At 58.2% G+C, this 14,783-nt stretch overlaps 1 protein-coding gene across 1 annotated transcript; it reads right to left on the reverse strand.

The window, feature by feature from the left end:
* Positions 1 to 6,770: 6,770 nt before the first annotated feature.
* Positions 6,771 to 14,498, reverse strand: STXBP2 (syntaxin binding protein 2). Its single transcript, XM_008151397.3, has 19 exons — positions 14,433 to 14,498; positions 13,171 to 13,220; positions 12,850 to 12,931; positions 12,489 to 12,565; positions 12,256 to 12,334; positions 12,057 to 12,160; positions 11,588 to 11,736; positions 11,304 to 11,388; positions 11,091 to 11,221; positions 10,879 to 10,986; positions 10,499 to 10,556; positions 10,336 to 10,401; positions 9,999 to 10,079; positions 9,667 to 9,805; positions 9,109 to 9,218; positions 8,286 to 8,381; positions 7,518 to 7,603; positions 7,269 to 7,426; positions 6,771 to 6,923 (listed from the first exon to the last, which is right to left on the reverse strand). The coding sequence occupies exons 1-19, from the start codon at positions 14,467 to 14,469 to the stop codon at positions 6,838 to 6,840; spliced, it is 1,782 nt and encodes a 593-aa protein (XP_008149619.1). The 5' UTR covers positions 14,470 to 14,498; the 3' UTR covers positions 6,771 to 6,837.
* Positions 14,499 to 14,783: the final 285 nt, after the last annotated feature.

The following is a 14,783-nucleotide window of genomic DNA, read 5'->3' on the forward strand; positions in this document are numbered from 1 at the left end:
AAAAACTTTTGCCCCACCCTGGTCGATCAGTGTATGGATTGCAGCTACATACAACAATCTGGATGATTCTCACCAACATAATAGCAAAAGAGCCCAGACACAAAAGAACATACCACACAAATTCATTTATAATATTTGTGCAATTTTCTTTTAATATATTTTATTGATCTTTTTACAGAGAGGAAGGGAGAGGGATAGAGAGTTAGAAACATCGATGAGGGAGAAACATCGATCAGCTGCCTCCTGCACACCCCCCACTGGGGATGTGCCCGCAACCAAGGTACATGCCCTTGACCGGAATCGAACCTGGGACCCTTCAGTCCACAGGCTGACGCTCTATCCACTAAGCCAAACTGGTTAGGGCTTGTGCAATTTTCTTTACCCATGTTATCCTATATAATAAAAGGCTAATATGCAAATTGACCGAACGACGGAATGACCGGTTGCTATGACATGCACTGACCACCAAGGGGCAGATGCTCAATGCAGGAGCTGCCCCCTTGTGGTCAGTGCACTCCTACAGGGGGAGCGCTGCTCAGCCAGATGCCAGGCTCATGGCTGGCAAGTGCAGTGGCAGTGGCAGGAGCCTCTCCCACCTCCATGGCAGTCGGATATCCCCCAAGGGCTCCCAGACTGCAAGAGGGCACAGGCTGGGCTGAGGGAACCCCCGCCTCCACAGTGCACAAATTTCGTGCACCAGGTCTCTAGTTACAATATAATTGACTATGTTCCCTATGCTGTACTTTATATCCCTGTGACTATTCTGTAACTACCAATCTGAACTGCTTAATCCCTTCACCTTTTTCACCAATCCGCCCCCAGCCCTCCTCCCATCTGTCAATCATCAGTCTGTTCTCTGTATCTGTTTTGTTTATTTTGTTCTTTAGATTCTACATATAAGTGAAATCATATGGTATTTACTGTATCTTTCTCTGACTGACTTATTTCACTTAGCATAATACCCTCTAGGTCCATCCATGTTGTCACAAATGGTAAGATTTCATTCATTTTCATGGAAGAGTTTTCCAGCTTTGTTGAGGTAGAATTGACATATAACATTGTGTAGGTTTAAGGTATACCATGTGATGTGAGATGATGTGATACATGTATATATAATTAAAGGATTACCACATAAGGTTAGCTAACACCTCCATCACCTCATATAATTACCAGTTCCTTTTTGTGGTGAGAACATTTAAGTTATACTCTCTTAGCAACTTTCAAGCACACAATACAGTATTATCCTATATAATAAAAGCCTAATATGCTAATTGTCTGGTCATCTGGTCATCCATTCAACCAATCAAAGCATAATATGCTAATGATATGCTAAGGCTGCTCAACCGCTCGCTATGACATGTACCGACCACCAGGGGGCAGACGCTCCAACAGGTAGGTTAGCTTGCTGCTGGGGTCCAGATGATCAGGACTGAGTGAGATAGGCTGGACACACCATGGAGCCCGCCCCCCCGCAGTCCCTCACCTGCTGGCCAGCCTCCCGCATCCCTCCCCGGCCCTGATCATGCACCCATGGGGTCCCTCGGCCTGGCCTGCACCTTCTCACAATCTGGGCTGAGGCACCCCCCCCCGAAGTGCACGAATTTCATGCACTGGGCCTCTAGTTAACTATAATCACTTTGCTGTACATTAGGGCCCAAGAGTTACTCATCTCATAACTGGAAGTTTGTACCCTTTGACAATATCTCCCCATTTCCCCCTCCTCAGCCCTCGGTAACCACCAATCTACTCTCTGTTTCTGAGTTCAACTTTTTTATTTTATTTTATTATTGATTTTAGAGAGAAAGGAAGAGAGAGAAACATCAACATTAACATTGATTGGCTGCCTCTTGCACACCCCCAGCTGGGGATCAAGCATGAAACCCAGGCATGTACCTTGATGGGGAATCAAACTGGGACCTTCTGGTGCATGGGTAAACACTCAACCACTGGGCCACACTGTCAAGGCGAGTTCAGCTTTTTTAGACTCCACATATAAACATAAAAAAAGAAAAACTCGTAGAAACAGAGAACAGATTGGTGGTTGCCAGGGGCTGGGTGGTGCGGAAATTAGTGAAATGGCCAAAAGGTACAAACTTCCAGTTTTAAAATAAATAAGTTCTGGGGATCTAATGTACAGGATGGTGACTATAGTTAACAATGCCGTACTGTGTGTTTAAAAGTTGCTAGCAATAGACTTTAAAGGTTCTCATCATACATAAGAAAATGTAACTATGTGAGGGGGTGGATGTGCTAACTAACCTTATTGCAGTGGTCATTTTGCAACATACACATATATCAAAACACTGCACTGTACACCTTAAACTTACATGATGTTTATGTCAATTGTATCTCAGTAAAGCTGGAGGGGGGAAATAGGTTCCACATATAAGTGAGATCATAAAGGATTTGTCTTTGTCTTATTTCCTGAAGCACTTTATGTGAATCTGTTTAGACGATACAGATGGGGTATGGCACATAGTAAATGCTTCATAAATGTCGCCTTTTTCCATCATTATTTTCCCAAAATTTCCCCAGCCACCGACAGTGATTGAGGCTCTTAGTGGTCCCAAGAGGGAACTGTAGTCACCCCAGTCAGGACTTTCCCTTCCTGTTCTGTGCCCCCAATGCTCCAGCCTCAGGCAACCCCATCTCTGGCCTCACTAGGGCAGAACGTTCCCACTAGCAGGGCACTTTCCTCACCCCAGATGCCTTTTCACAATGTCCTTGGCAGTAACTGTTGGTTAACTTGTGTTTTAAGATTTTGAGCAACTTTACAAAAAAAAAACCACACACACAGGAAGTTTGCCTTGCTTCCTGGATGTCCGGGTTCCCCTGGGACGCTGGCCTCCCCCTCTCTTCACTTCCACAAGCTTTCTTTGGCTCATTCATGTGAGTGTGAGGACAAGAAAAAGGCCTCTTTTCCCTTGCTGTGGCCTTGCACAATTTATGAGAAGCACGTGGGTAATTAAACCCCAAGATTGTTAGCTCCTCTGATTCAAACAGCCCCTCAGTTCAAACGGTAAGACACGATAAGCTACTCTCAAGGCTACATTCTTGCATACCCCTCCTCCCTGCTATTTTACAACTCAGGGATAATTCGCACCAAGGAGTCTCTAGTTAATGGAAAGCTCCCCCCACCCCGCTTCAAACAAGCCTCTTTTGAACTCTTCATAATTTTTACTCTCAGCATGTTTTACAGGCTTGGGAAAAATACTGACAAGACACCTCCCTAGGACATCAGCCAGACTGTCTCAGCCCCACATCCTCCTCCCTTCCTTGTCACCTAGCAACAGCAGCCATTACTCTTTAAAAGAGTAGGCCCCTGTTTATTACCGGCCTCTGTATTGATTAGCAATACACGGCCCTTTCTCTTCAGGGAAAGTAAAATAAACTTTCTCTCTGCATCCATCTCTTCTCTCAGCTGTGAATTCTTCCACAGCCTGAGTCACCGGCCAAAACCCTAACAATTAACTCACAGTCACTTCCTTTTCCTGCCCTGGGGCCACGAAACCTCCTTTTCCCTGCAGACTTCGGGCATGTCTTTTTCTGCCCAAAGGGCCCCTCACAGGTTTCCCCGTCCCATCACCTGGCACATCTGGCAGCTCCATCTGGCCCAGGACCCTCACATTTTTCAGGTCGAGCAGTTCAAGACCTCACATCTTTCCCTCCTGTTACTTGGATATTATTCTAGAAGGATCCCCTGCATAGACAGCACAGGTGGGGCACTCCCACCCTGGAGTGTGTTCCTGACCTCAAGAACATGGGTGCTCGCTCCATCCCAGAAGCCCTTCAGACTGCCCACAGCGTGGACATTAGCCCGAGTAAACCTTCCTTCTCACTTGTGGGCCTACTTCACAGCACACTGGGAACCACTGCCCAGCCCAGGGCTCCCCCATTAGAGTGCTAAATAATCATAACATTATTATCTCAAGAACATATTATTATAATCTACATTATTATTACTATGTCAGCTAGCAGTTCCTGGGTGCTTCCTATATGCTTATAATGTGACCACTGGAGACCCTGAGATATGCCCCCGCCCCAGGCCTCCCTGGTGAGCTCGTGTGTCCAGGTGCCTCCTGGGGATCTTGAATAGTAAGAAAATAAATCATACAATCAGCGGGTTTCCATACAAACCCACTAGTTGCTGAGAGGCAGTTCTTTTGAGAAGGACCTCATTTATTCCAGCAGAAGGAAGGTAAGGTTGGAAATCATCTTCAAGAGATCATGGGCCCAGCGGCAAGAACGGATGGCTGCTAGCAGCCCCATGTGGAGAGCAGGTGGACACCAAAGCTACCTCTTCATCGGTTGGGATGGGGAAATCCTAAGGAACAAGCTGTAGATCACAAGGAAGCAACCAGTCAAGTCCAGAAAGGGGCCCATTCCCCAGGATGGGAGGAGAACCCCAAAGAAAGCGTGCCCCTGAGGAAGTAATCAGAGGCCTCTCGAAGGTGGTGACATTGGAACTAAGATGGGGAGGAGGGAGGGATGCGAAAATTAGGAGGAACAGCCTTGCAGGCAAGGAGAACAGCAGGTGCAAAGGCCCTGTGGCAGGAACACTAGTGTTGCTGGAGCAGCTGTGACGGACTGATCAAGTGGGAAATGGAGTTGGGGAGGGGACTTCACAGGATGCAGAGGGAGGTTGGATTTTATTCTCATAGGAACGATTTGAAGACTCTGGGTCATGGGTGTGGAGGGCTTGGCCTGACACCTGGGACGCTGTCAGAGCCTGATACCGCTGGCTGCTGTGGCCCATAGGGGCTCGTGAATACTCGTATAATCAAAATATCCTTAGGTTGGAGACATATCTGGGTATAAATAAAGGGTAAAAGTCGAGGCGGCTATGCAACAGAGTTTTGTTACGGCTTAATTACTGAGTAAACCTTGACCTTCTAATGGGAGTCGCCTAAGCTCCCGGTACAGGCGAAGGGGCAAAGAAACCGGAAAGTTGAGGCACAGCGCCCCCTGGTGTTCACAGCGCTTACCTACACAAGCGGGTCCTGGAGGAAAACTGCCCCTTCCCAGGGAGGCGAGTTTAAATGTTTAACTTAAAAACGTCCCCCCCAACCCCCGCCTCCCGCCAGTTAAATCGCTTCCGTGCCGAAGCCCCGCGAGGAGCCGTGCATCCGCGGAGAGCCGTCTCAGGGGGTGGTACCGACCCACTTTCCCGCATCCCCCACCACGCGGCACCTTTGTACACCGTCTTCCTGCGCCGGCTGGAGTCTCAGATAAATCCCAGTTGCTGAGGCAGACCTCAGTGCTTCGCCAAGCCCCCGCCTACGAACTGTGTGCGATCGATCCTTCTAGGAAAAGTGTCCTTAGGTTCCCCGAATTCTGAATAGTTGGCTTCAAAACCAGGGCCAAGTGCTCAGCGAGCAGGAAAGAATGGTCCTGGGGGTCCCGTCTCAGCCCTCGCCGCCCGGTCCCAGCCTAGGACGGGCTATCCCAGAGGTGACCGAGTGAAAAGCGGGGAGGGGCAGCCACACCCAGCTCCCCAGCCCCCCACCAGGGCCCCTCCCCGCTCCCTCAGCACCGGGATCCTCACCTCCTCCGCCAGGCCCTGGTCTCTCAATACCTTCCCTCCGGCTTCATTCCACTCTCCTGCGTTTGCCTCCACCGCGCCCTCTCCTCCCTTCCCCGCGGAGGAGGAGGGGTGAAATGTCCTCTTCATTCTCAGCTCAAGCTCACCTCCTCCAGGAAGCCTTCCCTGACTGCCCGGCTGGCCTCCCACAGACCCCTCTGCCGCGGTGTCTGCCAGGCTGTGCATTTGTAGCCGAGACAAGTGTCTTCGTCTGTCCTATTAGTGCTACTGGGTTCACATCTCACTTTAGCTGAGTGTCTGGGCTGTACTGTGTCCGCCTAAAACCCATATGGTGAAGCCCCAACCTTCAGTACCTCGGAATGAGACTGTATTTAAAGGGCCGTTAAAGAGACAAGTTAAAATGAAGTCATTAGGGTGGGACCTAATCCGATATGGCTGGTGTCCTTTTAGGGCACACATAGAGGGGGACCACGGGAGGACGCAGGGAGAAGACAGCTGTCTACGAGTCAAGGAGAGAGGCCTCAGGAGAAGCCAAGCCTGCCAACACCTTCATTTGTACTTCCAGCCTACTCAGCCGGGAGAAAACAACTTTGTTGTTAAGTCACCGGGAATGTGGTACTTCGTTATGGCAGTCCTAGGAAAGGAACACCTCCCGTAAAGGCTCTGGTAAGTTCTGTACCGGGAGCTTAGGTGACTTGGAGAAGCACTGGGAACACCCTGGGGTAAGGAGGAGGATGAGCAGGGAGAGCTCTAACGTGCTGGGTGGGAATCAGGCGTGATTTGCTGCGTGCTCGTCCTCACGTAAATGCAGTCTGATCCTGGGAGCTGGAGAAGACCCCCAGCCGGTGGGGCTGCAGCCTCTCAGGACAGTTCCTAGGGGCTTGGGAGGGAGCATTGTGATTGCTCCCATTGGAGCAGCCAAGGTACCTCTAGTGACAATGGAGGAACAGCAACCCCACCCATCCGCTCTCTGCCGCCATCTCTTACTTCCTCTGCAGAGCAGTGGCATTACCCGCCCCGTTTCTGGGAAGGGGAGCCCAGCGGATTGGCCAGGACCTAACACCTAGTCAGTCTGGGAGGTGATAGTCAAACCAGAGCCCAGGTTCCGCAGCCCCACTTGGCTCCGGATGTCCCCTGGCAGGACAGCAGGGTGTGACGGGGCTAGAGACAGGCCACGGGAGGCCGGCCCGTCACCGCTCCCGGGGAAAGAAAGCAGATGGCTGCTGGCCCCGGACAGAAGGGAGGACTTTATTTCTCTGGAAAGGGAGGGTCAGGCCAGGGTGGGCGTGGAAGGGTCAAGGCAAGGAAATGTCCTCTAACTTCTGGTCCAGCATCTTGAGGTCGTCCAGGAAGCGGGTCGGAGTGAGGATGTGTGAGGAGCCTGGGCAGGAGGGGAGGGTTGGGGTCGATGTCTCGGTCCCTGCCACCTCCCAGCCAGGGTCACTGGGAGACCAGGCCTTGACCCTGAGCACTCCGGGTACACACAGGGACCCAGCCCCAGCTGACCCCTCCCGGGGAACCCCGGCTCCAGCCCCGTGAGACCCAGGTCCAGCCCCCTTCCCTCATCCAGGGCTCTCAGGTGCTAGCTCTGCACCCAGGAATCCAGCTGCCAGGCCCGCCCTCCTAAAGGACCTGGGCGTCCAGCCCCAGCCCAAGCGACCCAGGCATGGGGGAGTCAGGCTCCCGGCCCCACCCCAGCCCAGGGACCCCAGTGCTGGCTACTCACCAATCAGCACCTCCCACTTGCCATCAGTGGCCCTGGTCACTTCGTAGGCGGCCCTCATTTCTGACATGGCCACGCCGCCCAAAATGTAGATGATGAGCCGGGGCCCCGCCCGGGCCTCCACACCAGCCTTGTTCTTGTGCCAGTGGCCGAAGCGGGCACTGTGTGGGTGCAACGGGGGGCAGGCAGAGGTCAGTCTGGGCAGGAGACACCCCCCTGGGCACCAGTAGGGGGCGTCCCCAGGACCCTCACCTGACTGCAGCCTGAGAGCTTGGTATGGGGGCGGGGTCAGACACAAAGGGCCATAGCTTCCGGTCCAGCCGGTCCTCCACAGCATCCTGGGGCCAGAGAGGGCGGCTTAGGAGAGAAGCTTCAGGCGATGGGCCCAGGCTCAGGATCCCTCACTAGGTGTTTCAGGAGCCAAGATCCTGGCGGACGGGAGCCACCATCTGCTTCTCCATCCCCTCGGGGACCTAGGAGTCTGGACCCTGAGTCCTTGCTGGACTGCAGTGCCCCTCAGAGACCCAGGCATCCAGGCGGTCCTGGTCCTCGGAGGAGCCAAGGTCACGGACCCGAGCATGTGGAAGTGCCAGGACTCTGCAGGGACAGCGGGAGCCAGGAAGGGGCCCCTGGCCTGGCCCTGTTCCTTTTTGCTGCTTTTAGCGCCCAGGATGGGCAGGGGGAAGGCAAAGGGGGGAGGGGGCTTTCCCAGAGACAGGGGAAGAGACCAGGGGGCGGAGAGGGTCACAGGAGGCACCGGGGGGTGGAGAGGAACTGAGCCCTCCCACAAGGGGCCCTTCTGCTGCCCCAATTCCTTGGGTGTGGGTTTGGGGTACCCCCTGGCAGGGCAGACTAGATGCTGGGGATGCCTGTAATAAGGGATACTTCATTATCCCCAAGGCTGTGAGCATGAAGGGGCTGAGCTGATGCCTGGATCAATGCAGGACTTGGTGGGAGCCGGAGAGGTGAGGCATCAGCCCCTATCCTCCCAGTGCCCCCCCCCCCCGCCCGCCGGGGTACCTCCATCACATCCTTGATGACCGGAGTCCAGCGGGACAGCTGATAGGTGGGCTCCAAGCGCTCCCTCCGCTCCAGCCGGCTGGAGACCCCAGGGCCCTGCAGCGGGAGGTGGCAGGCGGTGGGGCAATTGAGGAGAAGCCGGGGGCTCCTACTGCTTGGGCGGTTGCAGAAAGATGGGGATAGGGACAGAACTAGAGAGAGAATGAGAGAGAGAGAGAGAGAGAGAGAGAGAGAGGAAGAAACACAGAGGCAGTGAGACCAAGAGGGAGCAAAGAGAAAGAGGACAAAGAGAGAAATGAGGACAGCGACGGGAGGACAGAGAGAAACAGGGGGATGGGGGGTGGGAGGTGGAGCCAGGGGACCAGGAGAGATGGGAAATGAGAGGCGCACTGGGGTGTGCAGGATGTGTAGGCCAGAGAGAGACAGGAGGGCTGAGCAGAAGGCTGAGCAGAGGAGGCTGCTGTGTGTGTGCTGGGTGCACAGGAGTCCTCTGAGACGCCCAGGAGTCCAGGCGAGCTACCCGCCGTGGGGACCGGCACCACATGCCCCACGCCGCCGCCACCAGGACCTGGGCTCTGACCGCACCTCACCACCCTCTTAACGGGTGACCGCGCTGGGGACAGACCAATCACTGCACAGCATTCTCTGCCCACCCCCCCCCCCAAACCACACCATACCCTGTGGACCCCAACCCTGGAGGTGCCCTCCACCCCCCCAGGGCTCAGGCTGACTCATGCCCTCTCCACAGGCACCGCCCCCACTCAGCCTATATCTGCCTCCCACCCAGACTCTGCCCGCCCCCCCCCCCCCGGCCCCCGCATACCCCGGGGTTGGTGACAGTGGCCCCCAACTGCTCCAGATTCCGGATGAGGCTGCTGTGGGCCTGCACGTTGGCGTGCTGGATCAGCTTGGCCAGGTTCTCCTCACTGACACCTGGTGGAGGGTGGGTGGGCTTTCACGGGTGGGATTCTCATGGGGGAGGCTCTGGGAGGGCAGGGGGACAGAAGGTGGCCATGCGACCTCCTGGGTTAGGGTGTGTGAGGAGGTCCCAGGGCCGGCAGTGCCAGCGGGGGGCCTGACATTGAATTCTGGGTGGGGATGGAGCCTCGCAGGGTAGACGGGGTCCCCTGGAATTAGGTGAGGGGCCAAGTTCGAAGGAGTCATCGATTTTTAGGGTCCTCCATGTTAATGGAGCTCGCATGTCAATGAGGGTTCCCAGGTCAATGGAGGGGGAGGTCCCAGGACCCGAAGGGGCACCGGTGAGGTCTGGTGAACCTGGCCAGTGGGGACACGCAAGGACAGGGAACTGCGGGCCAAGAGACTCCCAGGACCCCTGGAGACCCTGATGAATCACAGTACCCGAGACCCCACCCCCACCCACCATTCCGTAGGAGAATGTAGAGCAACAAGACCCGGATCTTGTCGTAGGCGGGCACGGCGGCGTCCAGCAGCACGGGCACGATCAGCTTCATGGCGTCCTTGATCTTCTCGCCCTCTGGGTCGGAGCCCAGGGCCAGGTCCTGGGGGAGTGGAGGGCAGGGGTCCTGTCAGCCGCCCGGGGGGGGCGGGAGGAGCATGGCAGGAGCACCCCAGGGCCCTCCTAAGCTCTTGGGGCTGCTTCCTTCCAGTGCCTGGTCTCTGAAGCTCTTCCCGGCCCACCAACCAGCCCTCCCTTCCCACGGGCCACCCGTCCTGCCGCCCCCAGCGGCGCACCTGCTCCACACTGCACAGCTTCTCCACCGTGCCCTTGAAGCGCTTCATGCAGTCGTCAGCTAAGTGCAGGTGCGTGGAGTACTGCGGGGTGGGGAGTGGGGGTCAGGCCTCACAGACTGAGCCAAGGGGAGACGGGGGGCAGGTGTGGGGGAGTCAGGGGTGACGGAGACTGAGCCAAGGTAGACAGGGGGGCAGGTGTGGGGGGATCAGGGGTGACAGAGACTGAGCCAAGCGGAGACGGGGGGGCAGGTGTGGGGGGATCAGGGGTGACAGAGACTGAGCCAAGGGGAGACGGGGGGGGGGCAGGTGTGGGGGGCAGGTACTGGCCTGTGCTCACCTTGTTCAGCTCCTTCTGGTATTGTGGCATCTTTTTCAGGATGTGGGACAGGTCTTTGATGTTGGCCTAGGGACGGAGTGGGGGTGAGGGTCCCGCTCCAGGCTTGGGATCCAGGCTGAGGCCCCACCCCCAGGCGGCCCCTCCTCAGGCAGGCCGGCCGTACCTTGTCGGTGGTCAGTCTCTTGCTCTCACAGAACGTCTTCAGGAGCTCCGTGACCTTCCTGGCAGTGAGGGTGGGTAGGGGTGAGGTGTGGGGCTGGTGCCGAGAATGTAGCTTGAGGGTAGCGTGGGGGTCACACAGCTGGGGGGGGGGGTGGCCTGGGAGCCAGGGGACACATGTCCCTGCACCAGGCCGTGTGCAAGCCCACACTGGGGACCTGGAGAGTTGGCTGAGGGGCGTGGCTTGTTGAGGGGAGCACTCACCAAAGGTGGAAGGCCCTGTACCGGGCCACAGGGGGGGAGGGTGGTGATGCTGGCGGGAGGGATACAGGCGGGACCACGTGCAGACGGGCCCACCCCCACTGCCCTCCCACACACACGCACTTGGACACGTCCGCAATGTGCATGTGCCGCAGCTCCACCCACAGCTCATCGTCCTCATCCAGCAGCACAGCCTTCTCACAGGCCTCGCTCAGCCCGGTGGTCTCATACCTGCAGGAGGGAGACACGAAGGTCAGGGGCACGAGCTGAGGACCAGGGACCCAGGGACCCGGGTCAGTTGTGATGGGGGGAAGGGGTTTCCGGGAACCGCCCACCTGTACGTGTCCTGCTCAATGTCCAGCAAGTCATAGGCCATGGCCTGGAACGTGAGCTCATGCAGCAGTGGGGACACGGGGTCGGCGGCCCGGTCCATGATCAGCAGCTGCGAGCGGGTTTTCTCAGGGCCCTGGGGTGGGCAGGGATGAGGACATTAACCCTGACCGTGGCTGGGGCCTCGCGCCCTCCCCCCCCCCAGCACACCCCCTTACCTCGCCCAGACTGGGAGTGTCTGCCTTGAAGGCATTCAGCTTGGCCAGGACTGCGTGGGCCAGCTGGGCCGTGTCCTCTGGTCCCCTGGGGGTGGGATGGGCAGAGATGGGGCCAGAGGGAGTGGTGTTGGGGAGGGCCAAGCACAGACTGGGGGTCAAGGATGGGGCTAGGGCTAGGAGTCAGGTAACAGGGTGAGGACTGGGGCTAGGGTCCAAAAAGAGGTGAGAGGTGGGATGCAGGATGGGGTCAGGGGCAGGGGGCAGCATCAGGGTGGGGTCCCCACTTGTGGTAGCGGATGGCGGGGTACTCCTGCAGCGTGGCGCAAAGTGTGGCGATCTGCTGGGCCAGCGCCTCCAGCTGCCGTGCCCGCTCCCCTGCCCGGAAGGGGCAGTAGAGGTTGTAGGTGCTGTGGGGGGCATCCAGGGAGAACACCTGCAAGGAGACCGGTGCCAGCGCTGCCCGAGGCGTGCCCCTGCCAGCACCAGCCTCCAGCACCCGCCTGGAGGAGGAGATGGAGGAATACCCAGCACCCCTGCCCCCCCGCCCCGGGGCAGGACAACTCAGGGGCTGCGCTATCTGCCCCTTGCAGCTGCCCCAGTGGACGCAGCTCCAGGTGCCCCAGTCCCTCCACGTTGGCTCCTCTCCTCTGACGCGCTGGCCCCTTGACTTGTCTCTGAGCCCGTTTCTGAGGGAACCTGGGTTGCTGGGTAACAGACCCCCCACCACCGGCCCAGGACGAGGCTGGGCTGTACCTGGGCCTCGTAGGGGAGGAAGGCAAGGTGGATCTCTTTCAGCGTCTTCACCACCTTTGCCAGACGGGAGCGGCCCAGCTCACTGAACAGAGGCTCAGGGCAGGCTAGGGTGGGCAAGAGGGCACATTAGACCAGAGCCCGCCCCACACCCCAGCCTCAGCCCCTTCTGCTGCGCTCTCCTCAGGTTATCCTCACTCACTGTCCGTGAAGAAGATGTGTGCCGCTTTGTAGGTGAAGGTCGGGGTCCCCCGGAAGTCTGCGATCAGGGCCTGCACCGACTGGGGAATGCAGATCAGTCTCCAGGCCTGGCCCTGCGCCCCCTGGGGCCCCCTGTCCTCTGCCCCAGCCCCTCAGCCTGGCCTGTGCTGCCACACACATGCAGACGTGCAGAGGTATGCACCCATGCACTCACACACTCGCTCACATAGGCACCTTCTCCGTGGGGCTCAACAGATAAATGGCCTCCAGGCTGGGGATGGGTTCTCGCCGCTTGTTGATGTCCTCCACAACTAGTAGGAAGAGAGGGAGGGACACATGAAGGCAGCATTGGGACTGCGGCGCACAGCAAGAGTCAGACATTGGCCGTGTTCTGCACCTCAGGGTCCCACAGCCACACCCCAGGGGCTATGCATTCTGGGGGCCCTACACTGAGTTCACCCTGAGGGTTCTCCACAAGTACACACACAGGGGTTGCACAGTTGGGGAGTCCTGTGTGGGGGTCTGCCCATCCTCGGCTCCCACACTCAGGTCCCATCTGGAGAGCAGGGGCGGGGGGGGGGGGGGTGTCACTCACTGGTGATGCCCTCAGCCAGGATGTCTGACATCTTGCAGCAGGATGACAAAATGCGCATGCTTGGGTGGTCCATGATGAGCACCTGTCCGGATGGACGGAGACATGGGCGATGGGCAGACAAGTGGGCAAGAGAAGCTGAAGCTGTCCCAGAGGTGGGGCTGGGGTGGTGAGCAGGACTGTCAGCTTCAAGAGCTGGATGGGAGGACCCAGGACCCCACCCCCACGCATCAGACCCACCCAGACCCCTCAGGGAGTTTGGGGGTGCCTCACATTCAGGGCACCCCACATTTGTTTGCACAAACCTTTCTGCCTCACTCCTACCTTCCATTCGCCATCCTTTTTGACGCTCCGAATGACTCCACTCAAAATTTCTGTAGGGGAGGGTGGGTTTAGGATGCTGGGTCCTCTGCCCAGCACACCCCTTAAACCATCCGGGTTCCAGGCTGGTCTTCCATCTTCACTCCTGTTTACCCCTCCCCCCATTCTGTGACGGAGCTCCTGGTGTCACCCCCAACTTATAAACAGGGAAACTGAGGTTCAAAGCGGGCAAGTGACTAGACTAAGCACCCTGAATGACTGAGCGGCCCAGAGCCTGTTATATAAGTAGCCGGAAACTATACTTTAGATGAGCAATAACTGCAAAGTCAGGGCTCCATACAGGTCTTCCTGCCTCCAGAAATGGACTTGGCTTCACCAGGGGCTACCTCAACTTCTCCTGGTGCGGCGGTTTTGACTAGAGTCCCCACTCCACCTCCATCAGTTTCCACTGGGCTAGAATGCAGGAGCCCCTGCCCCGCCCCCCCCCCGCCCCCCCCCGCTTTGAAATGTGCCTGGCCATGGTCATTCCATCACCCAACCTCCAGCCTCAGTTTCCTCATCTGTACAATGGAGTCAGTGGCTTTCCGGGCTCCCTTTAACCACCATGTTGGAGGTTCCTTTTTCAGTTGGGGCGCTGGGGGTTTGCACGCACTCTGCCTGCCCAGCGGAAGGGGGACAAGGGAAGGGATGGCCCCGCCCTGCCCGAGTGTCACCACTGTTATCTGGACAGCCAGGGCGGAAGGAGCAGCTGAGGCCGGAACTACCCGAGGCCCAGGACCGGCGATCTTCACCCCTCCCCCAAGCCCAGACCCGCACGGCCTGGACGCCTGGGTCCTCACGTCGCATGGGGCTCAGAGGAAGGTCCCCCACCCCCGGACCTGAACGGGGGCCTGGACACACCCCCTGAGCACTCCCCCCAGCTGGGGTCGCTGGGCAGAGCGCCCAGCCCGGCCCCAATCTGCAGCATTGGGCCCCAAGAACCCAGCCCCCAGGACGCTGCCCGCGCGGAGACCCGGGGGCCTGGACGCCCGGCCGTGGCCGGCGCCGCCCCTCGGGCTCCCGGAGCGCAGTCCTCCAGGTTGGCTCGACTCCGGCTCGGGAGAGCCGGGCTGTCCAGCTGCAACCCCGTTCCCGCCCGCCCCCTCGAGGATCAGGTGCGCCGCCCGGCCCGGCCCCACCTGGCCGCCGCCGGGGTCCCAGAGTCCGGGCGCCCCTGGCCCCCGCCCCCCAGGGGATGCCAGAGCCCGGCCCGGGACGACACTCACTTTCCCCCACCACCGCCTTCAGCCCCGAGGGCGCCATCTTCCCCAAGGGGCACCGCCGCTTCCGGGTCTGTCAAAGGTGGGGGCGTGGCCCCGCGCGCCACTCACGTGGGCCCCGCCCCGCCCGGCCCCGCCCCGCGCCGCCCGGCTCCCGGGGAGGAAGGTGGTGGAGGGACCCAAACAGCCCGCACCACCCAGGCCCCCTCCGCACTCCCCACGCGCCCCGCCCCCTCCCTCCCTCGCTGACATCAGCACCAGCATCCTCAGGTGAGGATGACAACACGGTGGACAGCCGAAACCGGTGTGGCTCAGTGGATAGAGCGTCGGCCTGCGGACTGAAGGGTCGCAGGTTCG

This window comes from Eptesicus fuscus, chromosome 6, assembly GCF_027574615.1.
Source record: "Eptesicus fuscus isolate TK198812 chromosome 6, DD_ASM_mEF_20220401, whole genome shotgun sequence".
NCBI classification, from domain to species: Eukaryota; Metazoa; Chordata; class Mammalia; order Chiroptera; family Vespertilionidae; genus Eptesicus; species Eptesicus fuscus.